The sequence below is a fragment of the Bos grunniens genome, chromosome 22 (assembly GCF_055505025.1).
Source record: "Bos grunniens cultivar Pamir isolate PY7600 chromosome 22, Bosgru_T2T1.0, whole genome shotgun sequence".
NCBI classification, from domain to species: Eukaryota; Metazoa; Chordata; class Mammalia; order Artiodactyla; family Bovidae; genus Bos; species Bos grunniens.
In genome coordinates, this window is record NC_141186.1 from 58,571,212 (window position 1) to 58,594,485 (window position 23,274).

At 59.2% G+C, this 23,274-nt stretch overlaps 1 protein-coding gene across 3 annotated transcripts in view; it reads left to right on the top strand.

Annotated features, from left to right (window-relative positions):
• WNT7A (Wnt family member 7A) overlaps positions 1-23,274 on the top strand; it is a 65,717-nt gene that overhangs the window by 12,183 nt on the left and 30,260 nt on the right. For all 3 annotated transcript variants that reach the window (XM_086368944.1, XM_086368945.1, XM_086368943.1), the window contains exon 3: positions 9,492-9,763. In XM_086368944.1, the coding sequence (XP_086225070.1) occupies positions 9,492-9,763 (272 nt within the window). The remainder of the gene's footprint in view (positions 1-9,491; positions 9,764-23,274) is intronic.

Consider the following 23,274-nt stretch of genomic DNA (forward strand, 5'->3'; position numbering starts at 1 on the left):
TAGTTTCCCAAGGACTCTCCACACTCTTACACCAGGTTACAGCCCCATCCGTGCAGTATGTAACCTTCACTTCTGCTTTAGGTGCCTTTGGTTGAATTCATGGGACTTAAGTGCCCGTGGGACTCCCCCGCCCCATGTGTCCACCCCTCATTCATTCATTGGCCCCACAGATATTTACTGGAGTCTTCCGTGTGATAAGCAGCTGATGAATCAGCCACCGGGTCTGCCCTTGGGGTGCCCACCATCTGCTGGGGACAGACAGCGAAGTCGGGGCTGAAGTGTGCCCTGGGAGTCTGCTAGAAGAGGGCTGGGTGCCAGGCGGATGGCACCGGGCTGGAGCGTGGAAGGCTGCCCGCAGGGTCACCTAGAGTGGGCCGCCGCCACCCAGGAGAGGAAGGGCGTGGTAGGGAGGGGCAGTCACAGGCGGCCTGCAGGTGTGGCCCCGGCAGAGTGACCTGGGCACTGGCGGGATGCTGGGGGCCGGTGGGGGCAGAAAGGGGCTGGAGACAGGGGTGGGGAGGGATCCTTCCCACAGGGTCTGCCAGGGGATGGGGGTGGGGAGAGCTCTCTGAAGACCCTCTCTCCTTTGTGTCTGGGGAAGAGGCAGGATATGGGAATGATCAGATTCTTAGCACATATAGAAATCTGCTAGGAGTCCAGCATTATCGTCAACAGAGAAACGGTGATTTCCTGACATGCGCTCCTGGGGACGGCTGCATTCTTTTTCAAATACTCACGACCTCCTGTTTGGTACGCCCCTGCGGAATTTTTCCAGGGAAGGGCACCGGTGACCTAGGACTCAGGCGCTGGGGGCCACCCTCCTCTGCCTACAAGCAAGGCTACATGGATGCGTTTCTGGGCTTCTGCTCCCACCCCATTTCACTGCTTCTCCTCTCAAGTGGTCTAGAGCAGCTCGCCCCTCTCCCCGCGGTGGCCGATTTGGGAATCCGCATGCCTTGCACAATGGCTCCGTCTTTCCCCCATCTCGGGCTGGGCGGGTGGATGGAGCCCATGTCTGGTGAGCGGATGACAGCTTGGAGGGGTGATCTGAAGACCTTCCCAGAGAGATACACAGAAGCAAGGGGCGGGCCAGCTCCACTTTCTCTCTGCCATTTCTTAACAATACGCCATCTTGCCAGAGCAAAAGACCTATTCTTTCCCTATTCTTGTTTAGAACGCAGCTAACAAAGGACTTTTTGTCTTGTGTGCATTTTTTTTTTTTTTGCAAGCCTCAGTTCATCCTGGGTTTTAGCTCTCTTGACACTATTCTTTGAGATGACTCTTTTGTTAAAACGTTCTCTTGCCAGCTTTCCTCTGGTCGACAGACACACTCTCACACTCTCGCACGCCTTCACACGCACGTTCATTCATTCAACTGCCGAGGCGTCGCAGATGAGTAGCCTGGGTCCTCTGTGTTGAACTGGTCTTTGAATTCAACACCGAATAAGGATGGTGAAGGTGCTGAGCCACAAGCCACAGAGAGGATGTCAGGAAGGCCCCTCGGAGGGGACCCTGAGCTGCGCCTTGAGGGAGACGGTGACCACAAACCCTCCTAGGAAGAGCCGCTGCTTACCCACCCCTTCCAGGCCTGCTCTTGATTTGGTGGCTGGTGCCTTGGCTTGTTTCATCTTCCTAACATCCTTAGGAGGCAGGTGCTTTATTATTCCCATTTCACAGAGGAGGAAACTGAGGCCTTGAGAGGTCAGACAACTCACCCCAGGCCCCACCCCCAGGAAGTGGAGCTGGGATGTCAACCCAGCTGGATTGGCACTCCCCTGCCCCAGGCCCTGCTCTGAGACCACTGGGTAACATGGCCTGTCACCAGGTCAGTGGGAGAGGAAGGGTATTTGCAGACTGAAGGCAGAAAGGCTTAGAGGAAGGAAGGAATGCCTTGAGCCTTTCTTCTTTTTTTGTAAATGTATTTGTAATTAAACCACAGGAAGATACAGTACGCATGTGTGTGTTAACTGCTCTGTCATATCCAACTCTGTGCGACCCCATGGACTGTAGCCCGCCAGGCTCTCCTGTCCATGGGATTCTCCAGGCAAGAATACTGGAGTGGGTTACCAATTCCTTCTCCAGGGGATCTTCCCAACCCGGGAATTCCTGCATTGCAGACAGATTCTTTACCATCTGAGTGAGTGTCAGTCAATTGTATGGCTATTTTGAATTAGATTCTGATACACCTATGGGCCAATGTACTGCACTGTACGAGTATTTTAAAAGAACCTCAGGTGTTTGAACAATCTTCTGCAGGTTTGTTGTTGACCCTTGACGAGCGGCAGCAGTGCGCTCCAGCCTTGCTCACTGGGTGGAGATGCTTGGTTGCAGTGGAGGCAGGAGAGAAGGGCGGACGCTGGGGACTGGAGATCAGCTCTGTGGGCCTGTCCCATCAGCCAGGCTCAGCCAAGACGCGAGCCCCTGAAGCCCCCACTCTCCCGTTCATCCAGGGCTACCCCAGTTCCTCGGCTTGGAGACAGCCAGGTGTGGCATCCTGAGCCCAGAGAGGGCTGTGAGTGCCACGCCACGGGGCTGGCACAGGCCACCTTTTTCCATCTGTATGTTTTCCAAATCATCATATATTTCGGCCGGTGTCACTGCAGATTGCTCACTCTCTGACCCATCAGCTTTAAATAGCAAAAGAGAAAAAAAAATACAGTGCACTTTGTGGTTTCCAGTAAGATACCGTAAATACACCCAGATAATATTCCGGTGCAAACCATTTGCAGCGGCTGCGCAGGGCGGTGGAATGGAATCTTTCGGGCAGGCTCGGACACCAGTTCATTTCCTCTGTCCCCGCCGGGATCATTACGGAGCTGGAATGCGGGGAGGGCGTCAGCCGGGCTCCCCGGGTTCATCTCCCTGATAACTCCAGTCTTTACGAAGAACCTCCCAGGGAACTGGGCTTCTCTGAACACAGAGGTTTCGTTTCATCTTCAGAGCAGCTGGGTCATGTCCTCCGGGCGGTTCCCACTTCCTAGGCAGGGAAGCTGAGGCTGGGGAGCCAGAGTCCTTGCTGAGGGTCACCCCCGCTGAGTAGGGAGCAGGTAGGAGGGACGAAGAGGCTCCATCATAGACAAGTTCGGAGCTGAGGCCACCTGGGCTTCTGGCTGGAAAATTACCTGCAGGTGCAAGTGGCCTAGTGGAGGATCCAGAGGCAGCTGTGAGGGCAGGACTCCTGCTGGTAGCCAGGAGACCCTGCTCCTAACCCTCAGGTCTCGCTGACTCACTGGTGACCCTGGGCAAGTCTCCCAGCCTCTGTGAAGCTCTGGGTCCAGGAGGAACCTTGGGCTTTATGTCTGTGGTGCTGGGTACTTTTCTCTGGTTCTGAAGACAGAGGGCCCTCTGCCCAGGCCAGGCGGTGGGGCTGGCAGGATCTCCTCCCATGCCTGCTCCCACTGCTGCCCATGCCAGGGCAGGGCTGCCTGACCCTGGTGGCCGGGAGCCCTCTCTCCCTGTGCAGAAGCCCCACCCCAGAGCTCCCTGCCCCTGTCATCTCCCTGTCCTACACTCTGCAGGGCCCTGGGCTGCCTGAGCGATGCGATCTTGCTGTCTGTCCCCCCAGAAGGCAAGGCTTCGCCCAGATCCCTCCCTCAGGTTCCTCAGCCCCCAGCGTAGTAACCCCCACCCAGGAGGTGCTCAGGAAATAGCTGTGGAGTGAAGGAACAGGGCACTTGGCTTGGTCGGGGGCCAAGGAGAGGCAGGGCGGATGGAGGCTCTTCCTCCGCTCAGGGACCGGAGGGACACGGGGTGGTCAAGGCGAGAGGGGGCCGAGTCTGACCCTGGAGGGGATGGTCAGCGATGGCCAAGCCCACTGGCCCCATGAGGAAGAATCCAGAAAGAGCCTGGCCAGGGACTGGAGTGGGTGTCCTGACATCAAGGCAGGAGAGAGGGTCAGACTCTGGGGCCAGGCTGGCCGGGTTTGGGTCCTTGTCAGAGCACACCACCTCTCTGGGCCTCAGTGTTCACGTCTGTAAAATGGAGATAATGACACCACACACCTCAGGGGATGCCAGAATGAGGCGAGTCGACCTGCACTGAGCGTTTAGGAAAGAGCCTGGTGCACAGGAAGCGTTTCACGACTTTGCTTTTCCTCTGATGAAGTGGGTGCCAGTGGGTCACCACCTCGTCCCGTTCCTGCAGCAGTAAAGCAGGCCCCCGGGGACACGTGTGTACGTGTGTCCAGGGAGACTCACGTACACAGCTTCGGGAAACCGCCCCACCGGAGGGCCTTCCCCAGGCCGGGAGAGGGGGGTCCCGGGAGCACGCATGTGGTCGGGGTCGGGGGAGTCCTTCGAGGCGACCCGTGACCTCCGGGTTGGCATCCTGGCTGTGCTCCCGAGCTCCGCTCCCCGAGCCCCCATTTCCCACAGACCCAGTCAGGAACTGCTGTTCGCCTGGGCGGGTGGCGGGCGTGGGCGGGCGGCGTGTAAGGTGGCCTCTCGCAGAGAGTCTGAGGGTTTAAGATTTTGGGACCCTTGTCTACCTTCTTTCTGCCGTCAGCTCTGTTCTCAGCAGCCCGTCCCATCTGAATGGGTCTTATAAGTGATTTATTGATGTTTTAACCAATAACCATTGAATGGCAGAAATAAAGGCATGTTGATTGGGGTCGATGCCTTATGCCAAAGGAACCTCTCTTAAGTGTGGGCTTTCCCACGCAGTGAGGAGCCAGGAAGGGAGGAGGGAGCCGGGACTGAGGAAGGACCCTGCCGACTGACTGGGGCCCGGAATCCCAGTCCGGGCTGGTTTGCTTCTCAGAGCCTCGGTCTCCTCCTCCTTAGTAACGTTGTGGAGAATGGTGGCCACCCGCAGGGCCATTGGGAAACAGCCTCAAGTGTGGGTCTGGAACAGAGCAGTTGCTTCACCAAGGTCCCTTCTCTTCTAGCCTCTCCCTGCATCCCCAAAAGCCCCCAAACCCCAGGCCTCGGGCTGACTCTGTGCCGATGCCCTGAGTGGGGCGACGGCGAGGTCGTGCCAAACAGGCGCAGCCCATCCCTGCCCTGCACCTGCCAGGTCAGAGCCTCTCTGGACCCTGATCAGCTGGGTTCCTCGCCCACAGCTGAGCAGAGCTCTTCCCCAAAGCGCCGAGCCAGTAATAAGTGCTCAACGAAGCGCCCTCGGCTTTTGGCTCCTGTTGGGAGCCTGCCTTCATTCATTCACTAAACAGATGACGTACTGAGCACCCGCTCTGCAGCAGGCCCTCGGGACACGACACGGCACTGCCTTGCAAGGGGTGAGGCTCAGAGCCAGCGGGAGTGGTCGGTGCGGCATGAGCAACAGCCAGCAGACGAGTCTGACACGGCAGGAGGGCGATGGAGAACGCAGAGGCATGGAAGTTTCTCTCCGTTCTTCCCAGGAGGCCTGGGATTCCATCTGTTACAATTATCATAATTCTCGCCCCCGCTTATTCATGCGCCGGCCACGGGCCAGGTGGGTGAGACTCACAGATACAGAAATGGAGGTTCAGAGAGGCTCAGTGATGTGCCCAGGGTCACCCAGCTTCTGGCAGGGTGGAGTTGCTCATTCATTCAGCCCTCCCTCACGCACTGTCATGGGGGCTGTCAACAGTTGGAGCCAAACAGGCCAGGAACCCCGAGTCTGGCCGGGCAGCCGGATGCTGGGTCATTCCCACACACCGGCCTCTGCATGAGGCAGCCGTGTCCTTCAGCCCTGGTGGACCAGTGGCTAAGACCCTGCCCTCCCAATGCAGGAGGCCCGGGTTCGATCCCTGGTCAGAGAACTAAGAGCCCACCGCAACTAAGAGTTTGCATGCCACAGCTAAAGTTTCCGCATGCTTCAGCTGAAAGCCAGCACAGCCAAATACGTATATTCTCTTAAGAAAGATCTTTAATAACAGTCACAGCAGCGGTATCAACTGTTTACAGGACAGTTACTCCGTGCCGGGCGCAGTGAGTCGGCCTCCTCCCGGCCCATGACTCACAGATGCTCTTACACCCATTTCACAGAGGGAGCAATAGAGGCCTCGACAGGTGAACAGGCTTGACAAGAGTTGCACAGCCAGCCCCCTGCCCAGGGGAGCTTCCCTGGTGGTCAGTGAGGAAGGGGAAGTAGTGGGGCTGGGCAGTCCTAGTCTCACACTAGGTCAAGGTCAATAGCAGGTCTAGGTCAAGGTCAATAGCAGGAGTCAGCAGCGGCCCTTCCGCATCTGGACCTGAGCAGCCGGTCCCTGGGTCCCGGGAGCTCGGAAGCTAAGAGTAATGGTCCCTTTGTTTCCCAGGGGCTGTGGGTGCAGACGTGAGGGCCAGCTTGGGGGCGTGGGGGAGAGGGGAGGCCATGACCCATGATAGACTTCACCCTGGTCAGAGAGTGACCTTGAACTCAGGGGAGCTGTGTGTGTGCAGGGGTAGCTGCCCTTCTCCCACCCATTTGGGATAGGCTGGGGGGATCCCGGTGGGAATAGAAGCCATCAGCATCGCTGTTGGGTCTGGGTAGGTGTCCTCCCCGAACGTCTGGGTGGCCACGTGTTACACAGGGGCCTCAGAGGCCCGGGACCCTGGGTGGGAGAGCCCCGCCCCTGTCCCAGCCCCGCCCACTGAGTGGGAGAGCCCCGCCCCTGTCCCAGCCCCGCCCACTGAGTGGGAGAGCCCCGCCCCTGTCCCCAGCCCTACCCCGCCCCAGGGATGAGCCTGGGGAGCAGGGCAGGTCTCAAGTGGCAGGCCAGGGCCCCACCCCTCCTCAAGTTGCTGCTCTGCTCTGGGGCGAATAAAGGAGACACAGTGTCCGCTCACCTGCCGAGGCCACCAGCCGGGCCTCCGCACTCTGCGGTCATCTGATCACCAGGGACAGTACCTGGTCTGCACAGCTCAGCACTGCCGCCCTACCAGTTGGGTGGCCTGAACGAGCCAGACTTTTCTCTCAGCCCCGGTTTCTTCAACAAATGAAGACTCCTTCTTACCTCACAGCCTTCTCCTAAGGGACTGTTAACTACCATCATCAGTAGGAATAGTAATCAATTTGATACCCGGGGTCAGTTTCTCACGCTGGGCTTCCCTGGTGGCGCAGATGGTAAAGGGTCTTACCTGCAATGCAGGAGAGCTGGGTTTGAACCCTGGGTTGGGAAGACCCTCTGGAGAAGGAAATGGGAACGCACTGCAGTATTCTTGCAGAGGAACCTGGTGGGCTGCAGTCCATGGGTCTCAAAGAGTCAAACGCAACTCACACACACTTTCTTTCTCATGCCAGGCTCTTTGCTAAATTCTCTGTTAACTCTGCCAAGTCCTCTCAACCTCCCTAACAAAGTGGGTGGTCGGTCTCCTACTTTGTAGTGCAGGCACTGGAGTACAGAGCACTTAGGTGACCTGGCTGAGGCCACACAGCCAGAAAGTGGCGGAACGGGGCTCTCCTCCCCATCTCACTCTCTGTGTTCCCTCCACCTGGCGATTCTCTGCTGTCTGTGCGGCTCTGACTTCGCTGTCGTCTGTCTGCTCCCGTGGGTCGTTTCCTTGTGGGTCTGGTGTTCGGTAGTGTGAGCTAGAGCTTGAGCCTCAGGACGAGGAGGAACTTGTCTGCGTTGCAGTCACTGCATGGCCGAGCTGGGGTTTGGACTTGGGTGTTTGCGCTCTGGAGCCCCTGTGTGAGCAGAGCTGTCGTAGAATGCCAGGGTCTGGCCGTAGCACAGTGAAGCAGTGGGTCTGGCAGGTGGACAGGCCTATGTGTCTGCAGGGTTGGTGGAGCAGGGGCCGGCGGGGGAAGGTGGCTGGGGGGCAGGGTGCTCATGTCCTGGCAGCCTGGGTGGGGGGGCTGTGCAGTGAAGGGCGGGGGGTGTGAGAAAAGGCCTGCCTGAGTCAGGTGACAGTGACCCGGGGCTTGAAGCATCTTGGGGGTCGCTGCCTCCTCCGCCTCCCCGGCCCCCGCTTCAGCCACCGTCACCCCCCTCCCAGACCCTGAAATGCTTCTCTGCCCGCAGAGCCTCTTCCTCCAGGGGCTTCCCTGACCCCCACCCATCCTGGCTCTGAGTGCCCACACCACACGCGGGGCCTGGGATCCTGTCCTTCCTGGTCAGACGGTGCTGCTCTCAGACCCAGAGGGGCCGGAAGGCTGTGTCACCAGCCCAAGTGACTCCCCGCTGGGTTCTGTCTCCTGCCCCCCAGCTATGCAGGACCCTTGCACCCCGCTGACCACCCCAGCACCCTCCTGCTGGGCCCATGTACCTCCTTCCACGGGGCCTGCAGCCGCCCTCCCGGCCAGGCCCCGTCTCCACGTAGCTGGGAAAGCGTATGGGGAAGCGACCCCTCAGCGCTGGGTCTCGGCCTTCCCGCTGTAAGGTGGGGACCCCACCACAGCGCCTTTCTCATGGGGACCCCAGGGAGCAAGAGGTCAGAGTTTAGAACAGTGTCTGAAGGTGGAGCCCACATGCTGCGCAATTGATTCAAGCCTGTGAGAGTGAACGGAGAGTGAGGACTCGATGCCACTTTGAGCGGGGTCCCCAGGACCCCGCTTCCCGATGCCGGTCTGCCCTCCCGTCCCTGCGGGCGGTCCCTCTCCCCTCCCCCAGCTCTGATATCTGTGTCAGACGGAGGCTGAGGATGCAGGTCCCAGCCTTGTCTGCACGTGCTCACAGTCTCGTGGGCTGGACCTCTGGACCGCAGGTGACCTGGGTGCAGCAGGAGCAAGACCCCGAGCACAGGAGCTGCTGTTCAGGCAGGCGCCACGGGCCAGGTGGGCGCCCAGAGCTGCGGACAGACTCTCATCTCTCTCTCTTTTTAATCCTTACTTATCTTTTGACTGAAAATTTTGCTTTTATTATATTGGGAAGAGTTATTAAGTAGTTCTATTTAAACATTATTGTTCAAAAAATAACAATAAAATATATATTGAAGCGTAAGGATACATTTGCACACCGCATTTTGCAAAAGGTCCTTTCATTAGTTACCTGAAGGCTCAAAGTGGCAAAGAGCCGTCACTCTCCGTTCACGTTCGTAGGCTTGACCCAGTTTCATAGCAGGTGTTCGCCACCATCAGACACCGGTGAAAAACTCTGATCTCCTATTCCCTGGGGTCCCCACTTTATGGGGGAGGCCGAGACCCAGGGGAGGGTGGCAGCGGCTGAAAGTACCAGAGGAGAGGCTGATGTTCTGTGGTTTCGGCCCAGGCCTGTGGCTCCAGAGCCTTTGCACGCTGCGGGTGTTCGGCGTGCTGCTTGACGGTCGCCAGGGCCTCGTGTGTGTGTGTGTGCACGCCGTGAGCGCAGCCACGTCAGTGTGGAGCGTGGGTGGTAATCGGTATGCTGGAGGGCCCCTCCTCTGACGTCACAGGGGCCAGGCAACCAGGTGCCCCTCTCCTGCGCTGCCCCCGTCCACTCCCCAGGGCATTCAGTGACTGGGGATTGAACTGGGGTGCACGTGATGGGGGGGCTCTGGGGGCCAGGGACGGGCACTGGGCTGGTCTTGGTGGACCCAGCGGAGCTCAGCCTGCCTCCTCACCCCAGATGCCCGGACCTGAGCCCAGTGTTTCCGCTCTTGTCCCCGCAGGGAGCCGGGAGGCCGCCTTCACCTACGCCATCATCGCCGCGGGCGTGGCCCACGCCATCACGGCGGCCTGCACCCAGGGCAACCTGAGCGACTGCGGCTGCGACAAGGAGAAGCAGGGCCAGTACCACCGGGACGAGGGCTGGAAGTGGGGTGGCTGCTCTGCCGACATCCGCTACGGCATCGGCTTCGCCAAGGTCTTTGTGGATGCCCGGGAGATCAAACAGAACGCCCGGACTCTCATGAACTTACACAATAATGAGGCAGGCCGGAAGGTAGGTGGCCGGGGGGTGCCTGGCGCAGGTGCCACGAGACGGCTTCTTCTTTAACGGCTGGGGTTGGGGGTCTGGCGATGGGGCACGGGGCTCTGCCCTTGCCTGGTTCGCCTGGAGTCCGTGGTCCATTCGCTGCTGGTCGGGGGTCCTGTGTGGTATGACGCTGGTCAGTTACCCACAAGGCTGAGTAATTGTGTCCCTGTTAGAACATTGTAACCCAGCAAGATGGGATGAGGTGTGGATATGAACTCTAGTCCTGGGATCCACAAAATCAGCTGTAAAAACTCAGACTGTGGGCTGGGGGGGGCCTCGGGAGTTGAGATGAGTTCAGTAAAAGTCATCCCCCTGGGGTGCATGCCAGGGCTGCTAACACGTCCTTGGTCAGATTAACCAAGATCTGGAGCTGAAAAGGATGGAGGGGACCACCCCCTTTTCACTATCTCCTCACGCCCTCCAAGAGTCTGGGCTCAGCTTGGAAGACGGTCCGGGTTGTCCCAGAGTGGCTGCCGCCTCTGGCTTTAGACCCAGATTTTCATGCACAAGCACTTCATTTTTTCGCTGTTTGTTTTTAAAACTGGTCGTCACCAGTGACTCTTGAAAAATGTGCAAGAGGGAAAAGAGAAAGAAGGTTACTCCAGGGGCTCAAACACGTGTCCTGGCAACGGGGCCTGGCGCTGCCTGTTTGGCTGCCAGGGCTCCTTGCTTTGCTCGAGCGTGTCTGGGGGCCAGCGGTCTTCTCCCTTCGTCCTCACGGCATCCTTGTGAACGGGAGCACTGTTACCCCATTTTGCAGATTGAGAAATTGAGGCACAGAGGGGTTGACTGACGTGCTATTCAGGGTTAAAGCCGGAATGTGAAGCCTGGAGTCTGGCTGGCGGGCTGGCCCTCTGCACAGCGTGGGCTGGAAGCGGGCCGCCTGGGTTCTGATCATGGCTCTTGCCGCTCTCCTCCTCCTGGGAAGTAAGCAGGGCTGGCGGGAGTGTCCTCGGTCCAGGGCAAGGGGAGACGGGGAGGGGGCAGGGGAGCCCTTCCCAGGGCCTGGCGCACGGCTGGCCCTCAGCACAGGCTGGGTGTGACCGCAGACGGTGCGTACGTGTGGCGTGGGAGGGAGCTGTCTGGTACCGATGTTGGGGGTGGCCTGCCCGTCTCAGAGGGGAGCCGGGCTCCCTGCAGGAGGACAAGGAAGAGGCACCAGCGGCCGTCTGTCCCTCCCGCTGTGTCAGAGCCTCCCGGCTGGCCATGGTGAATCACCGGGCAGGTGATGATGGTGGGACGGGGGGTTGGACTAAAGGCCCTGCCGGTCCAGCCCTGTGCCGGGAGTGCCTGCCCAGGGAAGTCTGTCCCACCCGCTTGCTACGGTCGGAGCACTCCTTAGGGCTGAGGTCACGGGCTCCCTCCTAACCTGGAAGCTCCCGTCCCTGGGGGTGGACAGCTCCACTCTGGTTTGAGAGGACACTTGAGGGTGGCCTCCTGGATGGCCATTCAGCCAGACGCTGTATTTTCCAGAGCAAAGAGGCTGAATCTGGGGCTCCCCAGCGCACACTGATCCACCCCCAGCGCAGCTGCTCTGTGGTTTGGGGGTGCAAGCAGAGGCCCGGAGCGGGTCCTGACTAGCCTTCAGCTACCCGGGGCAGTGGCCACACCACTCGGTCGGAGCACAGCAGGAAGGGGGTCTCCCTGCCTGGCTCCTCACCCCCAGAACCGAGGCACCCCAAGTGACCGGACCCAGATCCCAGCGGCCAGGAGCAGGGCCTAGCCCCAGGCAGCCGAGGCTCAGCCTGGGCCCACCCCTTTGGGGGCCTCAGTGTCCTCATCTGTCACACGGGTGATGAGCCTCCGTTTGCTCTGGGGCTTGGCGGGGGCGCAGTTGGGGGATGCCCGGGACCCTGCAGCCTGTAGGCATGGGACCCCGCACCAGAAACTCTGCCCACCCCAGGCTTCCGTGGGCCTCAGGTGCAATGGGGCTGGAGGTCTTGGTGAGCTGGAAGTCCTGCTGGGCGTCTTGGAAGGAGGCGCAGATGTGCAGATGTGTTTATCGCCGGCTCCCTCCCCCTGCTGAGAGGAGACAAGACTCAACCTGACCACGGGGCTCTGGGCTTGCTGGCAGCCGCGAGAGAGAAAGGGGGGCGGGGGGCGGGGTGGTGGCAGACCCCACGAGGGGTGGCCCTGGGGCTGCAGGGGCACCCCCGACCCAGCTGACTGATGACGAATAACACGCAGGGACCACCCTGTCTCCAGTTTGCTCCGGGGGGGCGCCGAGCCAGGCTTTCACCTGCAGATGTGTCCGAGGGGCTGCGCTGGGGGGGCAGTGGGCACCCCTGCAGCCATGACCAGCTGTCCCGAGCAATCGTGTGGTCAGCAGTGTTGAATCAGAGGGGTCAGGCGAGAAGACAGAGCCAGCAGATCCTTTGGAGATGTGATGTTCCAGTCAGAGTCGCTGTTGGAATTTTGTTGTTCAGTCGCCAAGTTGTGCCCAATACTCTGTGACCCCATGGACTGCAGCACGCCAGGCTTCCCTGTCCTTCACCATCTCCTGGAGCTTACTCAAACCCATGTCCATTGAGTTGGTGATGCCATCCAACCATCTCATCTTCTGTCGTCCCTTCTCTTGCCTTCAAGTTTTCCCAGCACCAGGACACATATTTTGGAATTTTAGGGTCACCGTATTTTGGGGTTGACATCGCAGACTGTTGAGGTTGGGGCTGTAGAATGTTAATGTTACACTCTCACACTTTAGGTTTGAAATCAAGGTCTTTGGGAGGGAGCGAGGCGTCCAAAGCGGTGGGTTGGAATCCCTGGACGGTGTTGGGATCTTTGCGGCTTTGCGTCATCTCTTTCCCACCTTTGGGGCTGTGTGAGGGGATGAGCTCACCACTCCTTTTGCCCTCAAGGTGCTCAGTCTAGTGAGAGAGGTGGGTAGAGGAGCAAAAATGATAATTCGGGACTGAGCGTACAGGAGACACGCAGCTGTTCAGGAGGCTCATAGGGGCTCAGAGGTGGGAGCAGTTTCTTCTTGGACAAGTCCAGACACCTCTAGGGCAAAAAGGAGGGACCCTTGAGCAGGGCTTTGAAGGATACCTAGGAGTCCTCCATGTGGAAAAGGCAGGCGGGAGGGAGGGAGTTCGGGGAGAAGTCACGGCCGCTGTAAAAGCATCGTGTTGGTCGCTCAGTCATGTCCAGCTCTTTGTGACCTCATGGACTGTAGCCCCCCAGGCTCTTCTGTCCGTGGAATTCTCCAGGCAAGAATACTGGAGTGGGTTGCCATGCCCTCCTCCAGGGGATCTTCCCAACCCAGGTATTGAACCTGGGTCTCCTGAGTTACAGGCAGATTCTTTACCATCCGAGCCGCCAGGAAAGCTCTACAGGGGCATGAAGTCCTACAAAAGCATGGGCCCTTGGGGCAGACTGCATATACGTGGGAGAGGGGCCCGCGGGTGATGGGGCCGCAAAGGGGGCTGGGGTCAAGTGTAGGCCCAGGAGAAAGCATCCCCCTTGGGCTGGCGGTTCTTGCAGAGGCTTTGCAGGAGGGGTGCCGGGGGCAGGTCTCTGGGACCAGGTGGGAAGCAGAGTGCAGGGGGTGGGATGGCAGCGGGTGCCCCAGCCCGGCAAAGCCCACGGGTGGGCAGGGGGCACTGCCATTTAGGGGCCAGAATGGGCGGGAACCCAGCTCGGGTTGCATCTGGGGTGGATGGGTGGGAGCCCACCTCCCTGCAGTCAGGCCCTGGGGCGGGTGGAGACTGGACATGAGGGGTGATGGTTATAAGGGTGCACTTGGGCTTGGGAGTGGGGGGCCCCACGAGCAGCAGGTGGGGAAGCCCAGGGACCACGCGTGCCTGGAGGGAGGTTCTGGTTGGAGCCACTTCTGGAAGCCACCAATGGGAGGTGAGAGCCGACGCCCTGGGGTATTAGCAGGACAGGCTAGCCTGAAGATTGTACTGGGAAGGCCCAGAGCCGGGCTCAGCCCTGGGGAAACAGGCACTGGGGCAGGAACGTATGGGGCCGCGGAAGACAGGGAGGTGGGCCTTGTGGATGGTCCCTGATCGCTGCGCTTGGAGCCGGCTTTCTGCTGGGGGCCTGGGGGTCAGTCTCTGTGCCTCCATGACGCTCCTGCACCGGGCTGGGCTTGCCTCCGAGCCCTCGCTGGACATTAAGCGCCATGTGTGCAGAGGAGCTCTGGAGGCCCTTCCTGGGCGCACGGTGCCTGAGCCCCGTGGAGGCAGCCCTGGGGATGGGGGCCCAGCTGGGATGGGGCTGGCCCCGCTGGAATGTGCCGCTTGCTCCAAGGAAGGTGAGCTCAGGGAGATGGAATTCCACCCGAATGGGAGTCACCTCCCAGTCCCTGCCCAGCCCCTGCCCGCCGAGGGTGCCGGTCTTGTCCCTTCCTGCCCTGCCCCGTCTGGTCTGGGTGCTCCCAGGAGCGGGCTTCCCACCCTGCCCTAAGGCCCGGGAGCCAGGGGACGGCAGGGCGCTGGCCTTGGGTGGCTGGGGCGGGGCCCAGATAAGGCTGCTTAGCTATGCTCCCCTCTGCTGTCCTGAGGGCCACTTGCATATTTGATCGGATGGAGTGGTCAGGTGGCACGCTGAGGGCCTGAGCCCAGCCAGGTCCCGCCTGCCCCAGAGCTGGCCGGCCGCCCAGGCTGAGCTCTGGGGAGGCCTCCGAGGGCCTCCGTGTCCTTCCCGGCTCCAGGTCTGGTGCCCCTGTGGGTTCTTCCCTTTCCAGATGTGACGGCTTCCAGCTGCAGCTTGAGGGAGGTGGACCAAGGGTTGCTGTAGGCAAACCCCGACCCTCCAGGGCTTCCATGTCCTCCATGGCGGGACCCTGAGTGTCAGAGGGTCTTCTAGTTCTGACGTGAGGGGATGGGAGGAGTGCAAGGTGCTTAGGACTGACTGGACACCGGCCGTGTCCCTGGCCGTATGCTCTGGGAGGCCACTGAGCTTGTGTTCCTGCCTCAGGGCCTTGGCACGTGCTGTTTCCCTGGTCTGGAATGCCCTTCCTTCAAACGTCTGCGTAGCTAATTCCTGCTGGTCTCTGCTCAGAGGTCCCCTTCCCTGGGAGTCCCTCCCTGACTTTCCACCCGTCTGTCCACCTCAGCTCTGTTCACTGTCCTGCTTTATTTCCTTTGTCACATTTACCGCCATGTGAAGTCATCTTATTCACACATCTCTTTATGTCTCTGCTCGGGGCTTCCCTGAATGGCTCAGCGGGTGAAGAATCTGCCTGCAATGCAGGAGACACAGGAGACGTGGGTTTGATCCCCTGGGTCAGGAAGATCCCCTGGAGGAGGAAATGGCAACCCACGCCAGTATTCTTGCCTGAAAAATCCTCTGGACAGAGGAGCCTGGCGGGCTGTGGTCCAGAGGTGTGCAAAGAGTCAGACACGACTGAGTGATGAAGCACACACTTAATGCGTCTGTCCTCCGTCTCCTCCCACTACATCATCAGCACCGCAAGGGCTGGGCGGCCTGAGTTTGCAGCTGTTTCCTCCGTGCCTAGAACGGGGCCTGGCACACAGTAAGTGCTCAGGCAGCGTGTGTGAAGTGACGAGTGACGTGCCAGGCATCGCCTCTCACCTGGGGGGATTTCCCAGGCCTAGGGCTGCCAGATAAAGAACAGGCCTCCCAGTCCAGTTCAAGATACTGAAGGGTTTTTTAGTACGAATGTGTCTCCAGTGTTGTGTGGGGCATATTTAGAGCAAACATGTATTCATTGCGTATCTCACAGTAAAACTTCAATGGATTTCTTGCATTTTTATGTTAAAATGTTTATGTTGAGATGTCAACCCCCGTGCGGTTATAAGAATTCAGAAGGCTCCTGCATGCCCGTTGCTTGGTGTTCCCCGGCAGCTTGTAAAATTAACACGGCATCCCAGCCGGGTGTGGCTCGGCACGGTCAGGACACAGAACGTTCCGTGGTGAGGATTCCTGTGCTTCCCTTTGGCAGCCGGAGCTGCTTCCCTCCTTCCTTGTACCCTCCTCAGCCCTTGTTGTTCAGTCATGCCTCTGTCTTTACCTAAGTGGACTGCAGCACACCAGCCTCCCTGTCCTCCGCTGTCTTCCAGAGTTTGCTCAAGCTCATGTCTGTGGAGTCGATGATGCCATCCAGCCATCTCATCCTCTGTCTCCCTCTTCTCCTCCCACCTTCAATCTTTGTCAGCATCAGGGTCTTTTACAGTGAGTCAGCTCTTCGCATCAGGTGACCAGAGGATTAGAGCTTCAGCATCAGTCCTTCCAATGAACACCCAGGACTGATCTCCTTCAGAATGGACTGGTTGGATCTCCTTGCAGTCCAAGGGACTCTCAAGAGTCTTCTCCAACACCACAGTTCAAAAGCATCAATTCTTCGGCGCTCAGACTTCTTTATGGCCTTCCTAGCCTTTGGCAGCCACTAATCTCTTGTCCATTTCCACATTTTATCATTTCAAGGTTGTTATATAAGTGGAATCACACAGTAGGTAACCAGTTGGCATCGGCTTTTTTCGCTCAGCATAATCGCCTCATGATTCATTCAACTCGTTGCGTCGATGGAGAGTTTGTTCCTTTCTATGACAGAGTGTGGTTTCATGGTATGGAGCCCTTCCCCCGTTCAGGGCTGTCTGGGTAGTTTCCGGGCAGGGGCTGTGGCACACGAGGCGGCTGTGAACGCTGGTGGACAGGTTTCGGTGTGAACACACGGTTCCAGGTCTCTGGGGTCGGTGCCGTGGCTGTGTGTTGAGCCTTGTGAGGAAGGGCTACACTCTCACAGAGCGGCTGCATGGTCTTAGGTGGCCGCCGGCACTGTGCCAGGGAGCGTGTTTGACTGCATCCTCTCCAGCACTGGGAGTTGTCACTGGCTTTCAGTTTTGCCGTTTGAGAGGTGGGTGCAGGTCCTCACTGTGGTCTCAACGACTGTTTCCCTCGTCGCTAGTGACGCGGACCGTCTTTCCACGTGTGTATTTGCCAGATGAGCATGCTCTCCCCGAGAATGTCTCTTCGTGCCTCATGCCCATTTCTGATTTGACTGTGTTTCTTGCTGCTGAGTTTTGAGAATTGCTTGTGTGTTCTGGATGCTAGTCTGTCAGACGCACGGTTTGCGGTGCCCCCTGCTCTGGTTTATGCTTCTCCTTTCCTCCTTTTCGTAGATTCTTTTGCAGAGCAGATGTTTTTAATTTTAATAAGGTCTAATTTATCAGTTTTCCCTTTTACGAATAGTGCTTTTGTGCGGAGAACTCTCTGCTGAGCTCTCGGTCCCGAAAATTTTACCGTTTTTTTCCTCTAAAAGCTTTGTAGTTTTACATTTGCATCTGCCTTTTGTGGGGGGGGGCCTTCCTTGGTGGGCTCAGATGGTGAAGAATCTGCCTTGCAGGAGACCCAGGTTCGATCCCTGGGTTGGGAAGACCACCTGGAGAAGGGAATGACTACCCTCTCCAGGTTTCTTGCCTGGGAAATCCCATGGACAGAGGAGCCTGGCGGGTTACAGTCCATGGGGTCGCAGAGAGTCAGACACGACTGAGCGACTTAACATACACACATAGCTTTAAATATTTTTATAACGTATCTGTTCCGAAGTAAAACTCAAAAACCGAAGCCCCTCCTCTGGTCCCCAGCCTCTACTGTCCTGGTCTCCAGACGGCGCTGAGAACTGTGCCATTTAATAAATGAGAGACCCATCACAGAGACCGTGCCGAGGCCACAGGCAGCGGGCGTGGGGGCAGGACGTGCACCCCGGCCCAGCTCAGCACCCGCTTGCTGTTTCGACCCCTCCCCACCCCGTGACCGGCCGAAGCAGGGGGTGGGCTGGACGGGGTGCTGCCGTGGGGCTGGGAGGCCCCGGGGACAGCCCGCAGGCATGGCCAGGCCGGGACGTGCAGGCCCAGAGGAAGGAGTCAGGCAGGTCCAGAGCGGAAGCCACGAGGAGGGGCTGGAACGGAGCCCGCAGGGGCCCGGGGGGAGGATGCCCGGGAGGCCTGAGGGCTTTTTTCCAGTTCTCCGTGGTGACACAGCAAGGGCAGGGCACAGCCAGGTCCGGTGGGTGATGTTGCCGTGGCGATAGCAGTGGGAGGGGCAGGGAGGTGATGGGGGGCGGGGGCAGCCCCAGCCCTTCCCCGGAGAAGGGAGATGTCTCCGGGACCCCAGCTCCACGGGGCCTGGTCTTCAGCACCCCGCTTAGCCCTGGGTTGCTGAGACCCCCCCTCCCAGCCCAGTCCGGGTAGGCAGAGGCAGGCCCAGAGGTCTTGGGAGGAGCTTAGGACCTCAGCCTGAGGCGGGTGACCTTGGGGAGGCTGTCACTGTCCCCCGGTTAGCGAGGGGCCCGGGGTGGGGGCGTGGGGAGGCAGGCGGCAGGACCAGGCAGAGGAGGCTGGGAGGCTGCCGGTTGCAGCTCTGATGATGGGATGAGCCAGAAGGCAGGTGCCTGGTTGCTGGGAGAAGGTGGGGGCCGGGTTCTGAATTCTCGCCAACTTCATCCCCACGGTCCTGTGAGGCTGCCATTCTCCGTTGTCGTCTCCATCTTACAAATGGGGAAACGGGGGCCCAGAGAGGTCAAGACACAACCCAGGCCACATAGCAGGCAGGCACTGCCTTGGCTCTGGATCCGGCTTTTAACCTCTCACAGCTTCTCCTGCCCCAGGACCTCTTGGACCTAGACACGTTTCTCCCCATTTCTTCCGTCCCGTGGTTCCAAGACGTTATCCTGAGATTCTCCAGCACCCTGTTTGGGGCACCTCAGATGCTCTGGGGCCCCCACCCCCCAGAAGGCCCCAGTATCTGAGGTTTGGGGCTCGTAGGTTATTTGGGCACCTCCTGTCCTCTCCTGTCCTGGCCGCTGCAGTGCTGGGGCAGCCTTGCCTTCGTCCTGGGAGAGGACTGTCCTGGGCCATGTGGAGAGGAAGTTGTGCCCATTGTCCGTCGCCAGCAGGAGAGGGGCCTGGGCCATCCTGGGGGTGCAGGACGAGGAGGTGCCAGGGGTACCCAGGCCCATGCTGGGACTCGGCACACCTCCTGCCATCGTGGGACCTCTGGGATGGCTCAGCCTAGGGAAGCTGGCCAGGGACCCCCATCCTGTCCCCCTGCCAACTCCTCTCGTCTCTCTGGGCAGGCATGAGAACCACCTCAGCACCTCCCAGAGCCCATCCTGGAGGCCAGCACCCAGTGGGTGCACTCTGCAAGGTGGGGCGACCTCAGTGTGATGCCCGCTGTCCAGAAGGGGTCCTGGAGGGCTCGGGGGTTGCAAGGGCCTGTCCCCTGCCTTCCTGCGCACAGCTGTGGAGCTGAGGGGCTGGGCTGAGGCTGGCTTGGCCTGCTGTGGGGACTGGGCTCTGGAGATGGTGCCCAGCTTTCCTGTTTCTCGGCTGTGTGACCTTGGGCGTCTTAATACGCCTCTCTGTGCCACAGCGTCTCCCTCTGCAAAACGGTGACGATCGCTTCGTATTATGAGGGTTGGAAGAGCAAAGGCATTGAAAGTGCTCCTAGCCCTGCTGTCCTGCATGGCCGCCACGGGCTCCGCGTGGCTGCTAAAGTTTGAATTCATTGCCAATGAGTAAGACAAAGCATGGCCCTCAGTCTGCATTTCCAGGGCTAGGCAGCCACGTGGCTTGTGACTCGGGCAGGAAGGCCCAATGGACAGGCTGGCTTGGGGTGGTGGGCACTGGGCTCATACCTCTGTGTCACTTCTCGGGGGACACGGAAAGGTCTGGCAGTGAGGGGCGCAATCGTGCTGCCTCTCTGGGCCCCAGCCAGCCCAGGACAGGGCCTTGCAGAGGGGCTGTGGGTGGCGGTTCCCTTGGAAGGCGTCCCCAGAGTGGCTGCGGGCCCTCCGGGGGCGGGGTGGGGGGGACACGCATTTGAAACTGGCCAAGGTGGGAGGGGGCGGCCTGGCGAGGCCCCGTGAGGCCCCCCAGGCGGGGCGCAGCAGACGGGGCTCAGTTTCAGCGCGGCGAGACCAAGTCAAAAGGCGCCCACCAGGGCCAGTTGCCACCTTTGTGCTCTGCAGGGGGAGTGGGACTCAGGGTGTTATCAAATCTGCCCAGGCCGGGGAGGGGGAGCGGAGTGGGGGTGCGGTGGAGGGCTTGGCACCCGCGCAGCAGTGTCGCTTGCCCTGATTCTGACACTTGTGTGTCCCTTGAGGAGCGATCAAGGTGCTGTCGTGTCCCCCAAAAGGACCCCTGGGCTGACAAAGGGCTTCTTCAAGCACCCCCCTGCAGCGCACCTTCGCGACGCGGGTCCTGTGCTGTCTACACGAGGACGTCCATTTCACCGGCCTGACCACCTTGGGCGGAGGTGGGGCGGTCCTCATGAGCTCCATTTCGCAGACAGGCAGCCGAAGCCCCGGCTCGAGGGCTGCTGCAGGTCGGGGGCTCACCTGACCTCAGGGCCACCCCGGGACATTGCGGGGAGGGGGCGGGCCAGGCAGCGCCCGCTGGGGGTGGACAGGGCCCACCCAGCCTCCCCTGCTCAGCGCGCCCCTCGCAGGGTCTGTCTCACCCTGTGTGTTGGCCTAGTACCACTGGTCTCCATAAATGAGCCCCCGGCCCCCCAGGGGAGGTGCTGTCCTCCCATTTTACAGATGGGGAGAGTTGGAGGCACAGGTGGTTAAGGGGTGGACTGAGGTTGCCCAGGCAGAAGACGTGGAAGCAAGCTTCCCTCTCAGCCACCTGCCTGTGCAGCCCACACTCTGCCCGGCCTCTCTGGGTCTCTTCTTAGTGTGTTTGTGTGTGTGTGTATCTGTGTGAGTCTGTGTGTGTGTGTCTGTGTGTGTATTTTAGACCTGGAAGGATTGGTAGTAGTTTGAAATAATAATGATTCTAACAACGTTTGTAAAACACTTTATAATTTGCAAAGCCGCCTGGTGGCTCAGGCAGTAAAGAATCCCCCTGCAGTGCAGGAGACCCTGGTTGGATCCCTGGGTCGGGTAGATCCCCTGGAGAAGGAAATGGCAACCCACTCCAGTGTTCTTGTCTGGAGAATCCCAGGGACGGAGGAGCCTGGTGGGGCTGCCGTCTATGGGGTCGCAGAGTCGGACACGACTGAAGTGACTTAGCAGCAGCAGCAGCAGCAGCTCTGAAGCTCCGTGTGTCCCATGGACCATTTGTGTGGCCCGCTGAGGACTTGGGGAGGAGGTGTGCGGGAACTCGTGGAGATTGGTCACTTCACTGGACAGAGGAGAGGGGGTCGCTAGGGGCAGAGCCCGCTGTGTGGGCCCTCCCTGCTCTGCGACAGGTGAGGTCCCCCTGGGCCTCTTGGGGGTGTCAGAGCAGCTCCCCCAGGAGAGAGCTCTGCCCCGGCCCTTCCCAGCCCGCCCAGAGGTACCCAGGCTCCGCCACAATCCTGGAGCTGCAGAGCTGTCTGTGGAGTCCACTCTCCTGTCCAGACGTCTGTCCAGACTCGAGCCTCAGCTGCCCCTACCCCGCTCCAGGGGGTCTGCTGGCCCGGAGCCCACCCAGCCCAGCCCTCACTGTGGCTGCTTCTCCCACAGACACGCCCCTGCCTCCACCCGCCCACCCACTTGGGGGGAGTAGCCCCGTCCTCCCCACCATCCGGGCCCCAGACCTGGGCTCGGTCCCGACCCCTGCCACTCCCTACATCCAGCACGTCGGGTTCTGCCTTCGTGCGTGGCGTTCGCTGTCCACACCCCATCCCCTCCTCCCTGGCATAGTACAGCAGCCACCTCCTAACGCGTCTCCCTGCTGCCAGCGTGCCCGGCAGCCTCTTCAAATGGAAGGTGTTTTTTAAAAATATTTATTGATTTATTTGGGGCTGTGCTGGGTCTCCATTGCTGCGTGTGGCCTTCCTCTAGTTGCAGAGAGCGGGGGCCACTCTCCAGTTGGGGTGCGCAGGCTTCTCACTGCCGTGGCGTCTCTTGCTGCAGAGCGTGGGCTCCCGGCGCATGCGGGACCCCGTCCTTGGGGCTCACGGGCTCTGGAGGGAGCGCTGAGCAGCTGTGGTGCACAGGTTTGGTTGCTCCGTGGCACATGCAGTCTTCTTGAACCAGGGATTGAACCAAGGTCCCTGGTGTTGCAAGGTGCACTCTTAAACGACTGGACCACCAGGGGAGCCCTTCAAATGTAAGTTACCTTATCCACTCTCCACTCCCAGCCTTACATCAGCCCCCAACTCGCTCAGAGCAGAAGCTGAAGTCTTCACAAACGCCAGTGAGGCTGTTCACGACCCAGACCCCGGGGACCCTCTGACCTCATCTCCTCCTTCCCTTTGCTCGCTCTGTTCTGCCTGTGTGAGTGCTTGTGTCTCCTAAGTCACTTCAGTCGTGTCCGCCTCTTGGAGACCCTATGGACTGTAGCCCGCCAGGTTCCTCTGTCCATGGGAGTCTCCGGGCAAGAATCCTGGAGCGGATTGCCATGCCCTCCTCCAGGGGATCTTCCCAGCCCAGGGATCAAACCCTCGTCTCCTGTATCTCTGCATTGGCAGGTGGGTTCTTTACCACTAGCGCCACCTGGGAAGCCCACCCTTATCTTACTCCAGGCTCTGCTTTAAGTACTTGATGTATATTAAGTCATAAAAATCTCATGAGAGCCTAGTGAAGCACTATTTTTAAAAACACTGTAGCTGATTTACAATGCTGTGTTAATTTCAGCTGCATAGCAGAGTCATTAGCTTGCATATACACGTAGTCTTTTTCGTATTCTTTTCCACTGTGGTTTGAGACATTGACATAGTTCCCCGGGTTACACAGTAGGGCCTTTTTTGTCTCTCCATCCTGTATGTAACAGCCTGTGTCTGTTAATCCCAAACTCCCAACCCTTCCCTCCTCCGACCCTTAGCAGCCACGGCTGTCCTCCGTCTACGAGTCCGTCTCCGTTTCGTGGACCGGTTCACGCGTGCCCTATTTTAGATCGGACATATAGGTGATGTCATGCGGTGTTTGTCTCTCTCCTTCTGACTGAGGAAGGAAGTACTGTGATCTCCCTTTTACAAATGAGGACACCGAGACACAGAGAGGTTCATTAACTCACCCAAGGTCGTACGCTAAAAAAAAAAATAGAGAGCCAGGATCTGCCTCCAGGCAGTATGGCTCCAGAATCTACTCTTGCCACAGCTCTTCTCTCCTGCGCATTCACTGACTCATTCACTCAGCACGGGTAACACACCTGTTTGCGTCAGATGTGAGATTTTAGCAGCAGATGACTAGAAAATGGCCTTGGCCATCAGGGAGCTCACAGTCGAGTATGAAGTGCAAAACAAATAAATACAGGGAAAAGAAAAATCTGCTTATTCAGCAAACGTTCACTGGCATCTCCTACATGCCAGCCCTCTGTCAGGCGCTGGAGAGCAGAGGGAAGGCACAGCCTGTGCTTCCGAGGTGCTGATGTTCTAACAGCAGAGGGAAAGAGTGATTGCCACGTGGAATCATGGCAGCACGAGCTGAACTCAGTGAAGGAGGGTGGAGACTGTGGGTCCTGGCAGTAGGAGGTCCCAGTGTCTGGGAACTGGTTTGTGTGGGCGGGAGACTGAGCAGTTGGGCAGGTCGATTATGTGGATCAGTTCAGGTCAGTCGCTCAGTTGTGTCTGGCCCTTTGGGA